Raw genomic sequence first — 22,217 nt, forward strand, 5'->3', positions numbered from 1 at the left:
GCCCAAGTTACCTTCTCAAGAGAAAAGGGAATGCAAACCCTTTGGAAAGTGGGACTTGAGCTCTGAACATTTTCACCCTTCATCCTGTTCTCCTACATCCACAAACTGAGCCTCATTTCAGTCATTAAATTGCCTTTAACCTGCAGACTCTGAAGCCCTGGGCAGTGTAGTGAGAATTTAGATTTAGAATCGTGGACTGTCCTGGTTGTTTTCCATGTATCACAAACCTCCCACACAAGTGTGGCTCAAACTTCTTCCTCAAAGGGACAGGCTTGGAGATTGGGAATTTGAGCCTTGGCAGCCACAGGTAAAAGCAGGAGGTTGCAGGAGCAGCCCTCAGGTGAGGATAAAGAGCAGTGTCCACTCAGACAACAAATACATCCACCAGCTCTGGGGAACCCAATTTAAGAGCATGTTCATGGCTCCCATGGCATTCTGGTAGGCCACACACACCTACTCTGAAATGGGCAATAAAGGAGAAAAAACCCACAGAAAACAGTGCAAAGTTCAGAGCTGAATTCCAGCTCCTTTCCCACAGCTGCTCATCAAGGCCCTAAAAGGAAGAAGTTCCTCACACTGGACAAGCAATGCCTTGGATCACACACACAGCTGGGTGGCTGCTGGATTTTGGGGCTGCAGCACAGGGGCAGCGTCTCCAAGTCACCCAGGGAACAGAGAAGACCAGAAAGCAAAACTCAAGAACAACTGAAGGGATCTCAGAGCTAAATAATTTCACCTGTGAACATAAAAATTCCCTATGTATGCCATAAAAGATGTATAGAGTGCTGCAATGGTTTGGATTGGACAGACCCAAAAGATCATCCCATGTTTAACCCCTGCCATGGGCAGGGACACCTCCCACTGTCCCAGGCTGCTCCAAGCTGTGTCCAACCTGGCCTTGGGCACTGCCAGGGATGGAGGAACCACATCAGCTCCTCCAGGCTTTACTCCCTTCCTTTTTAGTGGTTCACTTGAGAACCAAACCTCCGTGAAGGACAGACCCCCATGAAGGACAGACCCCCATGAAGGACAGACCTCCACCAAGGACAGACCCACCACACACAGACCCCCACCAAGGACAGACCTCCACCAAGGACAGACCCACCACACACAGACCCCCACCAAGGACAGACCTCCATGAAGGACAGACCCCCATGAAGGACAGACCCCCACCAAGGGCAGACCCCCATGAAGGGCAGATCCACCAAGGACAGATCCACCAAGGACAGACTCCCACCAGGCACAGACCTCCATAAAGGACAGACCCCCACCAAGGACAGACCTCCATGAAGGACAGACCTCCATGAAGGGCAGACCCCCATGAAGGGCAGACCCCCACCAAGGACAGACCCCCATGAAGGACAGACCTCCATGAAGGGCAGACCCCCATGAAGGGCAGACCCCCACCAAGGACAGACCCCCATGAAGGACAGACCCCCATGAAGGACAGACCCCCACCAAGGACAGACCCCCATGAAGGACAGACCCCCACCAAGCACAGACCTCCATGAAGGGCAGACCCCCATGAAGGGCAGACCCCCATGAAGGACAGACCCCCACCAAGCACAGACCTCCATGAAGGACAGACCCCCACCAAGGACAGACCCACCAAGCACAGACCCCCACCAGGCACAGACGTCCCCGAAGCCCCTCAGAGCGCTGCCCCGCGTGGGCCAGCCCCAGCCCTGTGCCCGGCTCCCTACCTGTTCTGGATGGAGTTGGCCGCGGCGTGCATGGCGGCGGCGGCCGCCTCCTGCGCCTTGCGGTTCATGCCGGCGGGCGGGGGGCACATGCCGCTGCCCACCTGGGGGGGCATGTTGGCCATGTTGGGGCCGTAGGGCCGGCTGCCCATGGCCGCGTGGCCCATCCTGCCCGGGGGCAGCCCGCTGTAGGGCGGCACGCCGCTCTGCCCGTGCATCTGGCCGCCCGCGCCCATGGGGTTCATGCTGCCCGCCATGCCCGGGCTGGGGTAGTTGGCGTTGGACATGGCGTTGTAGTTTGGCTGCCTGGGGTACCCTCCTGGGGAGAGGAACAAGGGGAACACAGCATCAGTCAAGCCGTTCGGTTTGTGAATCACCATAAAAATCTTCTATCGGCAAATATTTAAAGATCACTAACAGAGATGAGGGGGAGTGTTCACACCTCAACACAAAGTCAAAGTACTTGGATATATGCCACTAGAATGTGTTTTGACACAGCCAAGTAACAACATCGATTCAGAAGCTGCCTGAAACTCTCCCAAACCTCAACCCAGCACAGAGAGCTAAATGGTCCAGGACAGGATGGAAAATCCCACATTAACCCTTCCCAAAACAGGCACCTCTTCATCATCTCCCTCTCTGAAGAGAGCCATCCCTTTGTCACAATTACATGGGAATAAACAGTTACAACGTGCTTATTCCTAAATAAGGAGGAAGAATCCTACTTTTAGAAGTACAGCTATCCCTGAAAGCAACATACTCCATCAATCTCAATAGGAGCAAAGCTCTGGTTGGTATCACCCACAGATTAAGAGGAGAAAAATCAAAACATTTATCATGGAATCGCGGAGCGGTTTGGAAGGGACCTTGAAGATCATCCCATGGGCAGGGACACCTTCCACTATCCCAGCTCGCTCCAACCTTGAACTCTTCCAGGGATGGGGCAGCCACAGCTGCTCTGGGAACCCGGGGCCCCAAGAAGACATGAGGACAGAGGCCTTTGCTGGCTCAGCTCCCACCTTGAGGTCCGTACTGCCCGCCCTGGGGTCCGTAGCTCCCCATGGAGTTCTGCTGGTAGGGCCCCATGCCGGCGTGCATCTGTGCTCCCGAGGACTGCCGGGGGGATAAGGCTGAGCCGGGCTGGGGGGAGCTGTACTGGGGCATCTGGGGGTTCCTCTGCATGTACCCTGCACACCAGGAGCGAGCAAATCGTTAGTGCAAAGCGTCCCGAGCTGCCGCTGCACACACGTGTTCAGGCAACAGCCCCAGCACCCACAAAACCCTGCACACACGTGTTCCAGGCAACAGCCCCAGCACCCACAAAATCCTTCCAGCAGCAGCCGGGACACATTTTAGTGGTTGCATTAAGGAGCCAGTGTTATCTGAGCAGATAACAGATCCAATTTCCTGTTTTAGTCAGAAGAAAAAATCCCTTAGTGTCACAGCAGAAGCCAGTACAGCTCTGCCAATCCTTGGAGCTTCTTGTTCTTGGCTTTTGTTCACTTGTTTGTTTTCTCAGGGTGACAGGTCTGTACCTTCAGCCAGGACAGCTAAAATTTGACATGCATTTTCTCCCCCAAAACCTTACTCCCTGAAAGGGGAAAGGCACATAATATTGCTGTGAGCACCCCTTGTTTTGAAGCTTAAAGCATGTTAAGAAGCCAGGGAAACATCTTAGAAGCCAAAGCACCACTTTGGATGGAACATTTAGAGGCCAAGCAGCCAGCAACAGCTGAATGTACTGCAAGGTGCCTCAACACTTCAGCCTGTAATCCTGGGGCAGCTTTTCAGTGCTCTGTCCCACAGACACACGTGCCCAGGCCAGGTAAGTGGAACAAAGCCGTGACCCACCTCGGTCCTGCGCGATGCTCGACTGGTTCATGGAGGGGTGCAGGATCGTGTCCGACTGGCCGCTGGGCGGGCGGGGAGGCATCTGATTGCCTGGCCACAGAAAGGACACACACCATCAGCAGCTGCTCCCCTGAGACCCAGCAGGCAGCAGCCACACCCCAGAACCCCAGACAAGCCCAGGACAGGGGGATGTTGGCCACGGCGAGGAAGAACAGCAGCAAGCGGCCACCTCAGGCCAGTGCAATGGCACTGCTGGCTCACAGCAGCCCACCCAGCCCCGGGGAGCTGCAGAGCTCTCACACACACAGACGAGCCCAGAGCACCTCAGTGAGCACGCAGTGCTGGCTCTGGGCAGCACAGCCCAGCCCCAGCAGTCAGAGGTTACCTGGGACTGCAGCAGGGGACAGGGGACCGGAGCGGGACTGAGCAACGCTGGCCGGAGATCCAACTGGGGAGGGGGAGGGTCCTCTGATGCCTGGCAGGTGAGGAGAGGTATGTGGCGAGAAAGGAGACTGAGCTGGGTTACTCTGCTCTCCTTGGCTGCTGGAAATCCCTGATGTGCTTACTCCAGGGCTCAGGGCTCCTTCGGTCCCCATGGGCAGGTCATCTATGGAACCAGACAGGTCCTGCAGGGCACAGAAACACATCAGAAACCACGGGGCCGTGGGGCTGCCCTCTCACACCGCTCAGGAGGAGCATTTGTCCCTGGCTTGCTGCACACAGGAGTCAGTGAATCTGTTTGCTGCTGGTACCAAAGGCTGCTGCAGACCGAGGCAGCTGCCAGACGTGTCTGATCCAGTCTGAACCCAGGAGCTCCTGAGCTGGTTTGCTGCTGGCCCAAACAACTGGCTAATTCTCCTCTTAATTCAGTTTAGAGGTGGGAAGTTAAAGAATGCATCAACAGCACACGTAAAGCTGCAAACACAGGAGACAGTCCATGTGATCGTGGCTTGGAAGGAAAACGTGGCTCAGCCTCTGAAAGACAGAAAACTCCTGCCTCACCATAATTAATTCATAAACCTCCTATGAGCTGGGAAACTACTCACTTGAGATGGATAAAAACAAACTAAACAGAGATTTAAAAGAAAACCATAAAATACTCTTCAGGGTTCCCACTTCCCTTTCTTCAAAGACAGCAAAAATTAGCAGTTACTGCATCAACCTGTAAAGTTTAGCTTTTCTCGAAGGCAAGGCTAGAAAACACCCTTCCTCCTGCATGCATTCACCTTGGAGAAGAAAAGCACAAAATACAAAGAGAGCTGAAACCCCCAATTGCCACAGCAGCAAAGCGACAGCACCAAAAACCAGCTGGCAGGTGTGGAAATGGGGCTAATTCCGAGGAGCTGACGATGTGCAGATCCAGCGTGGCCAGTTTTTGTGCTGCCTGGCTGGTAACAAGGTGCATCAGCTGCTCAGGCTTGGCCTGCAGTGAATGAGTCAGGAGCAGCCCCAGCCAGAGGAAGTGGCAGCGTATTTGAACAGAAAGCTGGGAAGTTGTAACTATTCCAGGGATTAGATAAAATCTCTGCCAGAGGTTCAAAGGATCAGGGCAGGTGAAGAAGTGGAGGCCAAAGCTTACCAGGACTTCACTTACCCTCCCTAAGTCTTCCAGAGCAATCAGCTCTGGATCAGAAGGGTTCTGGGTGAGCCCTGAGGGAATCCCAGGTCATTTTCCATGCACAGAATTCAGCTGAACAGCACAAGCAGAGCCAACCTCATTTAAACCCCACAGAGAAAGGCCGAGGCAGCTGATAAATCACCTGGACACGCTGGTTTCATTGACACTGGCAGCACAGCTCCTGGTTCAGCAGCAGTGCAGGGAAAGTTTTCCCAGCCCTGGCAGCGCACGTGGACCTGGAGCACCAGACACTGCAACTCCTCAGCCTTGGGGAGCAGGAGCCCCCACACCCAAGCCCTGCCTGCCAGGGGACGTGGAAAGGCTCCAACAGCACATCCAGGACGTGGGAGTCAGGGAGAAGAGGAATTATGGAGGAATAAAAGCCAACACGGTGACACCCAAGCACCTCATCCCCCCGTGGGACCGGGACATTCAGAGGGCAGAGCTGGGCCTCAGCACCACCTTCAGCTCCTCCAGCACAGCAATTTCCTCTGTTTTAATGGAATTTGAACAAAATGCTCCTAACAAATGCTGGCAAGTGCTACTTTGGAGCTGCAGAGCCCAGACACTTGGTGGGGTGATTTAGTGCAGAGCGTGTCCTCCCTCCCCTTCCATTACTGCTCCTGTTGGAGAGCTCATTTCCTGCATCACAGTCTCTGAGGTATATTTGCTTACTGCTCAAGTATTATCTTCCTGAGGGGGGAAAAAAAAAAAGCTTTGTTTTATTTCAATGAAAGCTAAAAAACTGCAGAAAAAAGCCTAAAAATAGTGTCTGAGATCCCTTGCAATTTTCACTACTTTGCTATTGTAACATCAAAAGCATTGCTCCTTTATGCATCTATTTGGGTGGTTTTCCCTGGACAACTTTGACAAATCCCACATTCCTACTGCAGAAACCATCTGAAGTGGGAGTAAAGAGACATTATTTCCAACATTTTGCATTAAAAAGCATCAACCAATACAAACAATCAAGAGCAAAACACTCCTCTCGCTGAGATTTACTGCACCCAACTGCAGCCACTGATACAAGACACACAAAGAGATTCCCCCCAGAGCCCACGAAGGGATCAGAATGTCCAGAACCCAGTTCAGTCCAGCCTCCAACTGGATGGAAATACTGGCATGCCCCCTCAATACATGAAGGTAGTTTTAGCTTGAAGCACCAAATATCTGTGAGACATAAAATGAAGGAACGTTAAAAACTGTTTGAAAATTAACTCCTAAGCAGTAGATAACAATCTCCAGAGCTCATGTCTTCGACCTTGCCCGTGCATCAATGCTGTAGCACTCAAGCCATTTAAAAACATCCCATTTTAATGAAGCAGGTGGATCCTGGGGGGCTGTGTGCCCCTCTGCATTGCTGACACACCAGGAGGGACCCCCAGAGGAACAGCAGAGCTTTAGCTGTGCATCAGGCTCCCAGATTACCGGTTTAAATGAGTTTGAAGTGAATTACACATCTCCCTTTCCCAGCTGTTGGGACATGAGCTGAAACAGGACCGTGAAAATCAAGTAACTCCTGAAGTGACTTTCACCTTCAAAGATATGTAAGTTTTATCAATTCCAACAATAAAGTCGTTTCCCAGCAAAGAAGGGTTCTGCCAGCACAGCAGCATTTTCTGAGTGTGTTATTCAGCAGGACTGAGCTGCTCAGAAGGGAAACTCCTGCAAGGGGAAGGAGAAAACATGGACTGGAATGCCTGAGCCCCAGCAGCTCATCAGTGGGGAGCTGGTTTCCTCCCATCAAATTCTCTCTCAGGATGTCAAGCACCAGGGCACCATGGGTTAATTAAAGCCAAAAGACACCTCCAGCTCTACCACCCCCAAAGCAGGGGAAAAGGAAATCCCTGCATCTCTCCACAGCCTGTTTTCGGGGCAGCCGTAGCAGAGCAGCCTTTAAAAACAACAGACCTGATGGAAATAATGGAGACCTGCTGCCGTCAGGGGGTTCTGGACGAAGCCCAAGAGCAGAGGGCCGGGGAGGTTTTGTTTGCCTCCCACGGAGCTCCAGGAGGAGAGCTGGAAAGGCACGGCAGCAGCAGGAGAAGGGCTCTCCCCTTCCCTCCCCGCCAGCAGCCAGGGAGCCCAGACAGGAGGTGAGGCTCGGCAGCAGCAGCTCTGCCAACTCAAGGAAACGTCAGGGTCTGGAGAATTTCCTCACGTGTTTCCAATGTGTTTTTTATGCATTTTATTGCTCATCTGCCATGCAGATCAAAAACGCTGGAGGGATTCCAACTATTTCGCACAGAATCTCACACTCCAGGCTGGCTGCAGCCCCAAAGCCTGAGTTTCTTCACTTGAAATACTGCCCAGTGTTATTTTGGGATGTGACCTGATAGCGGAAGCCCACGGGGACCCTGGAACGGAGCGCTTCCAGCTGCGAGAGGATGCCCGAGCCGGGCCGGTGCCAGCGCGGGGCTGTCAGGGCTGCTGGCAAACCGGGCTGGGCACAGCACCTCCTGCTCACAGCACAGCAAAACCCAGCCTGCAGCCTCGCCCGGGGCACGGGAGCTCATCCCTGCACAGAAAGGGCTGCAGGTCCTGGCATGACCAGCACAAGGAGCCCACGGTTTGTGCTGGAAACAGCCGGGATTCTTTTATCTGGCAGCAGGAACCACCACCCCTCTATCTGATACAGCTCATTTGTTAAACAAACGGAGAGATGAAACGGCAGAAATGCTTAAGATCAAGGTAGCAGAATCCCAGAGGAGCAGAGAGACTCGAGGCTCTGCTCCGGCCCATCCACTGCTCTGGCAGAGCAGGAAGACTGACCAGAAAGCAAATGGAATTCCTGAGCAGGGCCTGCAGCCTGCCCTGCCCATCCCCAGCCTCGGCCCTTCCACGTGGGAAGTGTGGGGGAGCAGGGAATGATCTCCAGACAGCGCTCAAGGAAATGATGGTCTGAGACGAGCATGTGCTGGAGTTTATAAATTCTGTAAGGCCAGTTGTTTCCATAAGATGCTCACATGCAAGACCAGAGAACAATGGCTAAATTTATTCCCCAGTTCCTTCTGAAAGGGAAAAAGCCTCTTCCTTCCTTCTGATTGAAATACTCACTTTCTATTACAAGCTCTTTTTCTGCGCAGTTGCTTTTCCACTTACTCAAGAACTACCAACATTTAAAAATCACAAGCCTGTCCTTTCCTTCCCCTTTATTTCCACACCCAAAATACCTCAATCCTCTCTATCACAACAATCACACAGCTGACTGGCAGGATCTCCCTGCTATTTTGGGGACATGGATAGACTTGTTCCTCCTTTGGCAGCACAGACAAATCCTGCCTCTCATGCTCCACAGAACACTCTCTCCTGGAGACTTCCCCGTGCTCCACTCACAGCACCCCCACAAAGGAACCTGAGGTTTTCACAGATGTGACAGAAGGGTCTGGGGAGGCCCTGCAGCCCCAATGCCTTCCTGCTGTGCCTCTTCCAGGTTGGTCCCCCAGCAGAAACCAAAAGCTGGACCTTGGGAACAAGTTCAGCTCCACTGGAAACCCAGCTGATGCTTTTCATCCAGAGAGATTTCTCACCCAGTGTCTCCAAAGCTGACAAATCAAGAGTTAGAACAGAGATTTTCCAAGTCCTGCCCTATCCCAAAAACATACAGCTTGTGCCAGGGATGACCATCATCCCCTTACTCTGCTCCTCCCCCACCAGTCACTGTGGAGAGGAACACAAGTCCATCTTTCCAGCACCAAAAGCACCTTCAGGATCGTTCCTGGAGTGGGTATGGCCTGGACCAGACACAAAGGGGACGTCCTCCTCCAAAATAGGACAAGACCAGCAGTCAGAAGGAACAAGCAATGAAATCACTGGGATTGGCCCCTTGGATAAGTCCCTGGAAGCTCCACCTCTGATCTGAGCAGGGATGACATGAGAGCAACTGGAACAGAGTTCAGCAAGAGAAAAAACATCCAGGTCCTGGTACCAAACTGAGTGTGCCACAAGGACCTGGGAGTCCTCACGTGCCACTCCTCATCCCTGCAGTCCTTACAGACAGGAAGGAAGTGCTAGACTTTATTACTTCAAGGAGAAAACACCTGCCCACTAAAACAAACACCAGCAAGGCTTCAGCCTCTGCTACAGAGTCCATATTCCCTTCCCTTCCAAGGAGTTTCGGCTCCTCTCAGGCAGCAGCGCTGGCAATTACAAACCTAAGATGGGGACTGGAACATGCCAGAGAGATTCGTGCAGTTTCCTTGCTCAAAAAAGAAGCTGAAAAGCTCATTCTTCCAGGCTGGCTTCAGACAAACTGGGAGAAGCTGCTGGCTCGAGCTGCACTGCAGGGAAGGGAGCTTTCGGAGAGGAGGCTGGCAGGAGGAGGGGCTCGGTGCCACACGAGAAATTCTACTCTGATTGCAAAAATAAGCTGCTGCTCTAATCCAGCGCAGTAAATCCAGGTGAGTGAGGTGGGCTGGCAGAGAGCAGGCTCGGGATGGAGCAGGGAGGAGGACAGAGGGAAGTGCTGCTGGCTGTGCCACATTCCTGCGCCGGAGCCTTGCGGAACAGCCGGCGCTGCTACCGCAGCAGCCATTGATTTTTCAGAGGTCGATACTCCACTCCCACAGATCTCCTCGGCAGGAGCTTTAATCACATCTCCTGCTCCTACCCTGTGCCACCCCTCCTTCTCTCCCCCCTCCAAATAAAATAAAATAAAATATATTTTAAAAAAAAAGGGAGGGCGAGGGGGCTTTCCTCCCCCTCTGAGCACGGAGCAGACGAGCAAATCTCATCTTCTCTGTCTTTGGAGAGCAGAGACTCCGAGCTGTAGTTGCAGCACCAAGTAGAGAAGGAGTAACATGATTCATCCACAGAACAAGATGTCGCTGGAGGGAGAACCCGCCATGTGGAAGGGCAGCATTCCCACCCGGGAAGTGCTGGGCTCTTCCACAGGACCCCAGAGATGCAACAGCAAGGCCCCACACAGGAGTTCCTGTTTAACCCTTTGGAGGCTGCTCAGCTGCAAAAAGTACTCCCAGCTTTACACAAAGGTTGGTGCAACATCAAACATCCACGGCAGCATGAAAATGCCACATTTTCCCAGCCAGGGTGGCATCACTTCAGCCGGCCCAGAAGCTGTCCCGTCCATCCAGCACAAAGGGGTGACACCTCCAGCTCCTACAGCAACACTGACCCCAAAAGAAGCTGTGGGAAAGAGGCAGGAGGATCCTGGGCACAGGAAGCAGCGACATGGCAGCAGCACCAGGGGATGATGCTCTGATTTCTGGAGGGGATGCAGGGATCTCCAAGCCTCAGTGGGAAGGGCTGGCCTGGGGAAGGCAGGAGCAGGAGGGAAATGAGTGCAGGCCTCAGCTGACACACCTGCTTATTCACAGAGCCATGGAGGAGGCAGGAAGCTCCCCTTGCACTGCCAGACACGAGGATATTCCCATTCCCCAGCTTCTCTGGAAGGCACTTTCCAGGCTCATGTTCCACACACTGAGACTCCAAAGCATTTTAGTCATCCCAGCATGTGACTGTGCCACCACACCAACCTCCACAGCCAGGGTGGCCAAAGGGAAGCAAGCAAAGGCAAAAGGCTGAAATTATTACAAAATTTACAAGGCCCTGGTCAGGAAATACTTTGAATTTAAAGATAAGTCAGCTTTTAGTATTCTCACCAGTCTCTGAAACAATTATCAGTGACAGGATCAATTTCTAAAAAAGCATGAGGAAGATTTTAGGGCAGAATAAGATTTCTAAAGTCTAAGGCATTTGCAAGTGTGGTGAATCCAGTGGTTCTTCCCCTGGAAGCTGTCCCTGCCCATGGCAGGGGGTTGGAACCAGATGATCTTTAGGGTTCTTTCCAACCCAACCCAGCCTGTGATCCTGGACTGATTCTAAGGGACAGCTGGAAGCTGGCAGCTCCTTCCCAAACTCCCTGGTACCTGTGGGAAGGCAGGGATGGCCCCTTGGCACTGGGGCATCTCCAGAGCAACCACTTCCATCCAGAGCTGTCTGCAGTGCCACCCCAGGCTGGGGGAGCTGCTCTGGGTGGGATGGGGAGACCAGAGACACGTTTGGAGAGAATCAGGGAACTGCTCCTGGCTCCTGGCTCCGAGCAGCGAGCAGGCACAGGAAGAGGCACCATATCCATGGAAACCTGGCCCAGGCCAGGCTGACGTGGGCCCAGTGCTGCCCTCGGGGTCAGGGCGCCAGAACAGTCCACGCCTGGAGATGTCACTTCTTGTCGTTTCAGGAAATTAAACCTTTTTTTTTCCCCTTTCCCTTAATAGAAGCTTCTTTCCAGATTCAAAACTGTAATAAAAACCAATCGTAGAACTCCTCCAATTACCAGAACTGATCTGGGATCCCAGTGTGACCCAGCCCAGCCCACGGGAGCAGCCCAAGCCTTGGGCCCCTGCCATGCCCCACACGTGGGCACCATGTGGAAAGAGTTTTCCCCACGGTATTTATGATCCCACATGTCTCCAAGACAAGTCAATCCAGCGTGCCAGAAGCACAGTAAGAGGGAAATTATTCCCGTGGAGCGAGAGCTCAGGTGTGGTGGTGTTTCACCAGCACAGCCCCTCCCTCCCAGCATGGTGGGCTCCCTCTGGCAGGGCTCATCGGCATGGAGAGGGAAGAGGGTGAGGATCGAAGTGAAGTCAGACTCACAAGAGGCTTCTGCACCTTTTAAAGGGTGTCCAGTGACAGCAGCAGAAAGGAAGTGAAAGCCTGACTGCCCTGGCCTGCAGCCCGAGCTGCTGGGAGAGCAGGGGCTGACCTGGGGGGGCTCACGGTGGGGCTGGGTCACCCTGACGGGGCTGGGTCACCCTGGTGGGACTGGGTCACCCTGCCAGGTGGGGATCACCCTCTTGGGACTGGATCACCCTGCCAGGGGCTCTGTGGCAGCACAGGGATGTGGCAGCAGAGCACAGGGCACGGCCAGGACCCCTGAGCAGAGCTGCCCACCCTGCAGCACCCTCCTCGCACCCAGGGCCGGACCCCGGCGGGTCCCGGCTCCGCTGCCGCGGTCCGGCCGGAGCACGGCGAGCCAAGGGAAGGGCTGGGCTTTGGGGAAGGCGAGAGGCGCGGGCAGGAAGCTGAGCTGAGCTGCTCTCGACCAGAATAGAAACAGGAAACGAGCCCGGCAGCGAGCGCAGAGCGCAGCGCAGCTCCTGCGGCGCTCCCCAGGGATGCTGGGGGAGCTCCGGGCTGGGAGCTGCCCCGGCACACGGTGGGATCAGCTCCCCTCAAACCCCAGCAAGGGCTGGCACGAGAGGGAAGTGCCACCCGGGCACTCTGGCAGCAGAGGGAAGTGCCACACGGACACACAGCAAAGCTGCCCTGGGGCAGGGCCGAGTGTGAACGCTGGCACCGGAGCGCCTGAAGGTCAGGGCGGCTCTGGAGATGCTCCCCACAGTTAACAAAATATAAAAACTCGGGAAAAAGGGCACAGCCTTCTCAAGGAACCATGCAGGAATGGTGGGCACAGTCACACAACATGAGAACCTTGGGCAGGGGAGCACTGATCAAGGAAAAATACATTTTTACCTTTCGCTATCACCACAGCCTGGGATGAAACCCTTGAGAGGGCACACGCTGGAAGGAGGGATGTGCACTGCCAGAGCTTCAGGTGCTCAGCCTGGGGTGCTGGTGGCTTTATCTGCATATCCACTGTGCTGCCCTGCTTTGAAATGCACACACTGCTAATCCCTCTCCTAAGGCAAGCAATAAGACAAGCTCAAAAGGCCAAACACAAACCAAACAGAAGCAGGAAGTCCCTTATGGAAAGAGAAAAAAGGAGAGGGAAAAAAAAAGAAAGGTTTGAAGTGACCAGCAGATTGAACTATAAAAGGTTCTTTCTCCCTGCCCCCTGAAAAAGCTGTCAAAATTATTCATTTTAAACTGAAATTTTAAGGAAGCAGGCTGCTTCCCTCCCTCCATGGCAGCTCTGACAGTTTTTTGCTGCATTTCAGCCTGTTGCATGGATTATTTCCAGGTCAGGGGACGCAGCTGACAGAGCTCAACTTTATTCCACTTCAAGCACTCCCAGAGCAGCTGAAATGACCAGTTGGAAAGAATGGAGAATCCAAGCAGTGCTTCCTGACAACCTCCAGTACCCAAAGTCAGCAACTGCTCAACTGAGGGAGAGATAATCAAACCAAAACCACCCCACAACTGCTGGGGACATTCACTGACAAGATTTTTCTGCCAAAGCTCTGCAGCCACATTCCTCTCCCCACCCAACAAAACCTAATTTTCTTCAATCCACGCTGCAAAGACCCAAGGCCAGAACCCACACCCAGAAATGAACCATGGATCAGGAATATTTTCAGTTGGTTAAAATCCCTTCTGCCATTTATAGGACACTTTTCAGATCAAAATTCATAGATGAACCAGAGTGAAACATCACCAAATAAACAAAATGGTTTCCCAATAGTGCAAAATAGCAAAATACTGAGGTTAAAACTATTCCCACTCTACAGCAAGATGAAAATAAACTGTCTAGGACAGGGAGGGGATTTCTCCCTCAGGCTCACCACTACACTGACCAAACTAAGGACATTCTGGGGTAGGAATTCCGAAATTTTTGCCCCAACTGCCCAGTTTGCTGCCACAAAAATTCAAACAGAACCTTGCTGTGTCAGGACCTCCAAAACCCTGCCAGAATGTGTCCTCCTGGTTTATTAATGGCTTTTGGGGCCAGCCTGGGAGCTCAAACACCAGAGATGCCAATTTCTGTGGCTGGGAAGGAATGAAGAGCCTGGCAGGAACCCCTGCCTCACGCTCCACATCCACCCCAAAAGCATCAGGAACTCCTTCAAGGCAGCCCATGAGACAGAGATGGGCAAGGTAAAACCTGTCCCATGTTCCACAATGAGAAAGAAAAGAAAGAAAATCCTTCCCAACAAACCTACAACTCCAAAGAGCTCTGCAGCAGAGCTGATCTGCAATCCAAACCCAAAGGGATGTCCCAACACCCAAACTGCTTCCCCCAGAGCTGCCACCAGCAGCTTCCATGGCTACACACAAGGAAGTTTTTACCTGGAAATGTGTGACTCCTTCAGCCTCAAAATCCAGACTCAAAAGCTGAAGTTAGCACTGAATACACTGGATACAACTCTCCAGGAAGAATTTTTTTGCTAAGGAGAAGAAACTAGGCAATCTCCTGGGAGAAACAGATCTATCCCAAGGATTACTATTCCTCTATTACACCCAGACACAAAAGACTATGCTTCCCTTCTCCTGTGCAATTGCAATCTAAGTTTAGTTTGGCTGCAATCCTGATGGAGACTCCCTAGGGAAGAAGTGAATTTTTCAGAGAAATTCCTCAGTTTGCCTGCTGCAGGAAGGGAGAGCAGCCAGGACACTCACGGGGAGGCAGAGCTCTTTAAAAGGCACCAGGGAGCCCCAGTTAGCCCGGGAGAAAGTTCAGTTAATGACACAACAATCCTGACTGGGAAGGCACCCTGAAGCCCCACCCAGAAGGATCCACAGGACATTCCTCAGGCAGATCCCAAAACAGCCACAGGAGCTGAACAACCTGACAATGTCCCTGCCAGGAGACAGAAGGAATATCCCAAAGGAATATTCCCCTTTAATGCTTAGAATTCCAGCATGAACACTGGTGCACAATATCCACGTGTAAAGGCCAAGGACTTGTAAAGGCACAGGGCACATCAATTCAACACTTCCCAAGAACCTAAAAAGCAGGAACCTCCTTTTCCTGCTGGGGCTGATCTGTGTTTAATTAAAGATGATGCATGGCTTGATTTGCCCCAGTTCCAGGATACCCAGTGAGCTTTTCCACAGCACCCACCAGGCCTGGGAAAGGGCTCAGGACTCCGTAATAAAATTAAAAGCCCACAAACAAACTCTGGTCTTCTAAGTCATCCATAATGGCAAAACAGGGATCTGGGAATCCTCCTGAGCAGGATAAAACTTTCTCAACTAGACAGACTGAGCAATATCAGGAAGATAAAAATAAATTGATAGTGTCCTTCCATGGAGATCTTGTGTTCCTGAGCATCCCCAGGCCAAACTCTGTGCAGGAGATTGATCACTGCAAACTGAAAGAAGGATTTGGCTGCCAGCATCCCAGAGATGCCTTTCAACACCCCACAGCATCCCTGTCTGAAGCCCTTCTCAGCTGGTGCTGTTCTTGTCCTACAGGATCCCAAAGAGACAACAAGGAATCATGAAAGATGTACAAGTGAGTCTCCTTTTTTAAATTTTTTTGTCTACTAAGGAAGAGAAAGGCAGAAAATATACCAGGGTTGAGTAAGCTAAAGACTGCTTGATTTCTAAATGCAAATTATTTGGTGGTACAGCCAGGAAAACCAGATATTCCCTTGTTTCTAGGTTCCTTCAGTCTTGCAGCTGGGATGGACTTCTTTTCTTAGACTACTCAAGAGAAGGGACAACTTGAAAAGGGCCAAATATATTTAACCACAAGGTATAACACAAACTCCCACTCGGTGCTGAGAAGGAGCCACTTCTGCACAGCCTCGTTCCTAATGCCTATAATCCAAGTCAGAGGGATCAGTAGGATCCAGGAAGGCTCCATCAGCAGTGCCTCTGAAAGGACTTCCCACCGTTCTGAGCTACAGCAATTTCTTCAATTACTCCAGTGGCTTCACTTCTCCTGCACTCCTCACCAGAAGATGGGTCACATGGAAGAACTTGTGGAGAGGCAGAGTGCAAAGAAACATGCTATTTTAAATGTTTTTTTTTTTATCCCCCAGGCCTCAGAACAAATTAAATCTTTGTAATCAGGGTCCAAAAGGAAAAAGAAAAAAAAAAAGCAAAGAGGAAAGAAAAAGCAACAACCCACAACTACTCCCATTAGGTGGTCAGAACTAGAACCACTTTATATTTTGGGTGACAATTTGTACCCACGATCCGAAGGCATTATTTCAAGGGGCTGGTAACAAAGCTGTTCTCATTGCTGGGAGCAAAAATAACTCAGTTCTACATACAGCCCATTCCTCTGGCCAATTCAGCTGCAGCTCCCAGCACTGGCTTAGCCAGTGGCTAAATGAAAAATAAAACCTTGCTCACTTCCTACTGATTAGAACAAAAGTTACCAGCAAAATTGGAACCCAGCAGCTCCAAACTTTTCTTCCAGGCCAGAGGCATAGACCAACTTGTGCAAGCTAACCTAAACTTTCAACCCTTCTCTGTTTTCTTGACGTTTTAACACAAAATTAAACTCCTCTGGCCCAAAACCTGCTGGAACATTGGGCACTAACCTCATCCCCAACTGGTCACTGCACGTTCAGATTTAGGATGCCAAAGAAAATACAATTCTCCATCTGCCAAGGAAGGAGCTACACGGGACTGATCTTTCTCTCTCTAGATGCCAATGAAATTGTCTTTTTCACCAACTGTTCAGACAGACTGGACCAGAGTTGTTCACTGATGCCCCAGTGCCAGTCACCAGTGCCACAGTGGGCCAAGAACAGGAAAATAAGGTAAAAATGAGGATTTTCCCTGGAGTCAGGGCCTACTCTGACAGCAGGCAGGTACCTCACACACTGCACACAGCATTAGCTGCTTTAGGCAGAACCTGCAGACCAGAGCACTCAGGGTTAAACTTCCCTCTCAAATCCATTACTTTTGTAAATTACATTCAACCTCCAGTGGGAAGCCAGAAGCTAATGACTTCGTAAAAAGCACAGGCAGCCTCCGTGGCTCCCATTTCCACGTGGAATAGGACCAGTGCTCATTTCTCCTGCTGTGCTGCTGATTGCCCTCGGCCCAGGCCCCACTCACCGGCAGGCTGGAAGGTCTGGACTGAAGATTCAAGTTCATGTCTTCTTGCCCTTTATTGGAAGCCATGGAGGGAGCAGAGGATGCCTGGGACCCAAACGAGTCTTGAGATAACTCCTGAAACATCAACCAACACAAACCAAAAAAGGTCACAAGTGGGAATACAATAAAGCCTCTGTTGGAATCTCTCTGGGATATTCTCATGCTGGGGCAGGTTTATGTCCCCTTGGTGACATCTGCCCAAAAGAGGAGGTGAGAAACAGGACTGAAAGCCAGCATGTACAGACCCTGCTCAGAGCTGGGAGCACAGGTCCAGGGCCATGCCAGAGCAGCAATTCTCCAGCTTCTCCTCACCACAGATTCTGTCACCGGCTGTCCTGGATCTGCCCTCCCTGCTTCCTCACCTTCCCCATCTCACCCTCGTTCCAAGTACATCTTTACACAAACAAGGCAAGTCAATTAAACCCTTCCACTCCTCAAAGCTGCTCTGGACGTGTTGCAGTGTCTGCTGAAAGGTCCCAAGCTTTGTTTCTCCTCCCCAAAGCCAAGTTTTACTTCTGCTGGTCACCACCTCTGTGAGCCGCGGGAGCAGCCGCCAGCTTTGACCGTTCTGTCCCGCCCAGCTCGCCGTGTGTGCGGTTACCCAGTTTGAAGGCACAGAGCAGGAGGTTTCGGGAGCTCTGTCCCACAGTGACCGGGGACAGCCTACCTGAGGCGGGGGGAAGCGCTGCTGCGAGTAAGCCGAGGGCTGCGGCTGCGCCGGCGGGTACGACGAGGAAGGCTGGGCCAGCCCCGCGGGGGCCGCGGGCTGCTGCGCCTGCTGCTGCTGGTACGGCGACTGGGACTGCTGCTGGGAGTAGGGGGGCTGGCCCTGGGGGTGCTGCGGGGCCGGCGGCGCCGGCTGCGGGTACGGGCTGGGGGGCTGCTGATGGGGCGGCTGCGCCGGCTGCTGCGAGTACGCCGGCTGCGCCGCGGCCGGGGGCTGCGCCTGCTGCTGCTGCTGCTGTTGGTACGAGGGCTGCGAGTGAGCGGGCTGCGACGGAGGCTGCTGCGAGTAGGGAGGCTGCTGCTGCTGCTGCTGCTGCGGGTGAGGGCTCTGCTGGTTGTAGTAGGGGCTCTGGCTCTGCTGCCCGTACGCGCTGGGGCCCTGCTGCCCGTACGGAGGCATCTGCACGGGGAGAGACGGAGGTGCACCAGTCACAAAGGTGTTTCTCACACACACACACATACACACGGATTCTGCTCGAGGAGCAGAACTTCAGAAACCAGTGCAGAGCAGTAAGTGCACTAGAATTGCCACTACCTAGTTACTTCCCAGGAAACAGCAGAAGTCACTCGTGTGTGTGACATTATTCTTGGCAGTAACCAAGTTCTAACAGACATCATAGCTAAGTTTTTAGGGATCCCTATCTGACCACCCTTCAACAAAAGTAACATTGAAAGGAAAGACTGCTTGCTTCAAATAAAAAAAAAATTGCCTTTTGAATCCTGCAAACAGTCCAGCAGGCGCCACTTGGATCATGTAATGAGCCAAAACTGACCTGGAGTCATTTCTTGTGCAAAGAACAGCTGTGCCTCTAACACAGCACAGCAGAAAGAAGATCTCCCTTCCCTGCTATTTATTTTTCCCCTTGCTGGATTCACTGCTCTGCCACCGCCTCTCTTGGAGACAAGGATTCCCCAGGCCACGGATCCCACCTGGATGCAGGTGTGGCACGAAGCCCAGCCTGGAGAAACGCCGTTTCACCTCCAGGGCCCGGCCGTGTGTGTTTGCCCAGCCCTGTGGCAGGCCGTGGGAGCTCCGTACCTGTTGTGCATACGAGATGCTGCCCATGGTGCTCTGCGTCCTGCTCTGCATGCCCATGGGGTATCTCTGGGGGCCCTGGGGCCCGTAGGGCTGCCCGGGGTAGCCGTGGCCCTGCTGCGGCCCCGCCTGCGGCCCCTGCTGCTGCGTGTAGGGGTTGTTCCCTCCGTAGGGCTGAGGCCTCATCTTCCCCATCTGATCCATCGGGCTCGCGGGCTGCAAGGCAACGCGGGACACGTCAGGCACGTCCAGGCGCACAGCACTGTTCATTCAGCACTGCCATTTCCCAAAAACCCCAGGAGAAACGCGGCGCGCCAAGGAGAAGCTCGTCTGCCTCTTCCCAGGTGCTAAACCCCAAAGTTACATTTGGAAGGACAGCAGGATTCCTGCTGCCCTTCCAAACCCACCCTTCCACCAAGAACAAGCCCAGTGAGAAGTCATTTAACGCTGACATCTCTCCCATGGCAAGACAGGGAAGAAGGATCATCAAGAAAAGTCAATTATCAGTGTAAGTGGCTTTTCCCCATTGTAGGTAGTAGTTTAATGTCCAGATATTCCACAACAAGTTAAATTTAGGCTGAAAATTTAAATATTCACAAGAAACATTGCTTCTTTCACATATAACAAGGTCTCCCAAAACACTACAGGCTGTTAATTTACACTTATGCATTTCAATTAATGCACATTGATGTAGTAACACTGGGCAGTGCAGCTGACATCCACAGTCCTCAAGACTGCAGTTTCATTTTTGATTTTTTTTTTTTTTTACGTGTGCTTTGTGTCTGCTGGCTTTTGGAGAATAAAGAGTTTCTAAATCAAATTTATACAGATGTATTAAAAAATTCTGTCGGCCTTGGAAGTCAGGTCCCTGAGCTTTAGAGCAAAGACAATGAGCGAAGAAATGCAACTTGCCTTGGATTTCATCTGTGCTACCCCTGCCTGGAGCCAATATTTAGGAACAGTCAATCGAATTTCCTGAAAACACTATAAACCTCAGCACTACAGACCTCAAAACAAGGCTTTTTCACCTTGGCCGTTATTCCCTCACTAAAGCAAGGGCTGTTCTGGTATGGTGACCTCTGAATGAATCCCAGCACAGTCCTTAACCTCCATTCCTTGGACTGAATGGGAATCCTTCCCTGAGCTCCCGATGACCTAACTAATCCCAATTAGATGTTTTCCACAGATCACCATGACAATGGACTCTGTTACACCATCCCTTCCTGCCACCAGCCCTGGGGTGCTGTTTGTACAGATCCACCCTCTCTTGCTGAGCTCAGGTGCTTGAGGAGTGGCCCTGCAGGTCCACACAAGCAAACATCACCCAGAGCTCAGGCTGGAATCCCCACAGAATCCCAGAGACCAGAGCAGGGTTTCACTGGTGTTCACAGAATCCACCCTCCCGGGGGGTGGAAAAGTCCTTGCAGTGTGCTGCACTGGAGGAAAGCCCTGCCCAGCAGCCAGCAGGGCTTGGAGCCCCAGCACACGCTGGTGTGCCAGCTCAGCGTGGCTGCCAGGGAGGCTCAGCCCCGAGCCAGCAGCGAGCACAGCGACCCACGGGCAGCTCGTGGGGCTGGCACCAGTGGGGATGGCAGGAAAAGCCCCGCTGCTGGGAAAGGGAAAGGCTGCTGGCTCTTCGTGCCAATATGGCACAAATGGATGGAGATCCAAGCCCAGGTGCTCTGTCCTGGCCCGGCTCAGGGCACCCATGGACTCTGCCAAGCTGGAAGGGACCCACCAGGATCCAACTCAGCCCTGCACAGGACACCCCCAGGGTCACATCCTGAGCCTGAGAGCGTTTCCCAGCTGCTCCTGGAGCTCTGGCAGGCTGGGGAAAGCCAAACCTCTGTGAGCACAGCCTTTGCCATCCTGTGGAAGCTGTCCCCAGGCAGATTTTGGATGCCCTCCCAGCTCAGCTGTGCTGGGTTCTCCTCCACACTGACACCAAACCAACCCTGAGCAAGTTTTACTCCGTGTCTGATGTTCAAGCTCTCACAGATGCTGCTGCTGGGGAGTAACACGGGCAGAGGCTGGACCCACGGCAGCCCCAGGTCCCTGCCCTGGGAACACCATGCCTGGAGCCCACACCAGGCACCCACACGGGGTCTGTGCCAGCTGGAAAAGGAGCTTCCATTCATGGGAGCAGAAAAAAGAGACCTTTGAAGACTCTGGTGGAGCTCTCAGAGCTGCAGGGCCTCAGTCCTGACTGCAGCACCCATGTGGAGCTCCCATAAACCTTAAAAGATGCAAATTGTGTTTACATCTTCTCAGCGATTGTCCCTGGTGCTTCCCAAGTCTTGCCTTGTGGGTATCCCCTTGCATTACTGACGTCTTCTCCCTGCCCACATTATCTCCTTTGGTATGTAAAAATACAGGCCACCAGGAGCTTTCCTAGCCCCTGGCTTTTGACTTCAGCCTGCTCTCACCACCCCCAAGCACTTACATCCTTCCTTCCACCTGACAAAGTGCAACTTCGGTGTTACTGACTAAATGTTTCAACATCTTTTCCATTTGCTACTTGCTTCCTCCTGGGTGTAACTCACCTTTGCAACCTTCTACCAAGGGCAGCTTCTCAAATACATTATTTGTTGGGTTTTTTTTAAACTTTTTTCTTTTCCTAAATACACTCACACCACATGCTGCCACCCCTGCACTGATTTTCTTGTCTGTGGTCACCCACAAGACCAACCATCTCTTCAGGGAGGAGAAAACAAGGTGAATCTTCACTTTTCCATGACTCCTACAGGAAGCATGACAACTACTAAAAAACTTCCAAGAAACGTTTGCAACTGTTTGTGCAGCCATTAAAAAAAAAAATTAAAAAAAAAAAAAAAAGAGAGAGAGAAAACCCAAAACACAAACCCCAAACATCTTTCCAGGATGTGACCAAGTTGTCACCTTGACTGCTCAGCGTAGGAGGACACGACGTGCCTCAAGCTGCCCCCCTTCCACCAGGCCCTAGCACAGGGAGGGTACTAAAAACAAACACAAAGAGCATCTAGATTGCAGCCTTATGGATAAAATTCTATCACCAGGAGGAATGTAAATGCCAATTAATCCCTAACGAAGGAACTATTTCATTCACACACTCCTGACTCATAGCAAGGCTAATTCATGCTCCCTGGGGTTGCCCTGTACATCTCAGATGCTGCCATGTGTTGCTTCTTCCTTCAAAATATCCCATTAATTCAGAATATCCCACACATCTCAGTCGCTGATGGGGCTTTAACTGCTCTGGACCTGGTGTTGTTGCTCTGGCTCAAAGAGTCAGCCTTCAGGAAGCTTCCTTGAACCTGCTGCCCCAAAACCTTCAATGTGCCTCAAGAAAAGAAGCAAGCTGAAATGCAGGGATGGATCCAAGGGCTGGTGTGGGGTGCTGGGAGGGGCAGAGGCTGCACAGCCCCTCTGCACACCCGTGTCACAGAGATGGGCACGCTGGGAGGAAGCAGAACACGTCAGGGTAAATAGGGAAATACCAAACCCCGACTGCAAAAGGCTGGAAATTCTTCTCTGGGCTGATACATGG

At 52.3% G+C, this 22,217-nt stretch overlaps 1 protein-coding gene across 2 annotated transcripts in view; it reads right to left on the reverse strand.

Annotated features, from left to right (window-relative positions):
- Positions 1-22,217, reverse strand: part of ARID1A (AT-rich interaction domain 1A) — a 54,316-nt gene that overhangs the window by 13,863 nt on the left and 18,236 nt on the right. For both annotated transcript variants that reach the window (XM_085559532.1, XM_085559531.1), the window contains exons 2-8: positions 18,695-18,907; positions 17,597-18,055; positions 16,891-17,004; positions 3,937-4,177; positions 3,552-3,641; positions 2,720-2,887; positions 1,704-2,019 (exon numbers count right to left, since the gene is read on the reverse strand). In XM_085559532.1, coding sequence (XP_085415658.1) covers positions 1,704-2,019; positions 2,720-2,887; positions 3,552-3,641; positions 3,937-4,177; positions 16,891-17,004; positions 17,597-18,055; positions 18,695-18,907 — 1,601 coding nt within the window. The remainder of the gene's footprint in view (positions 1-1,703; positions 2,020-2,719; positions 2,888-3,551; positions 3,642-3,936; positions 4,178-16,890; positions 17,005-17,596; positions 18,056-18,694; positions 18,908-22,217) is intronic.

This window comes from Lonchura striata, chromosome 23 (genome assembly GCF_050655825.1).
Source record: "Lonchura striata isolate lonStrDom1 chromosome 23, ASM5065582v1, whole genome shotgun sequence".
NCBI classification, from domain to species: Eukaryota; Metazoa; Chordata; class Aves; order Passeriformes; family Estrildidae; genus Lonchura; species Lonchura striata.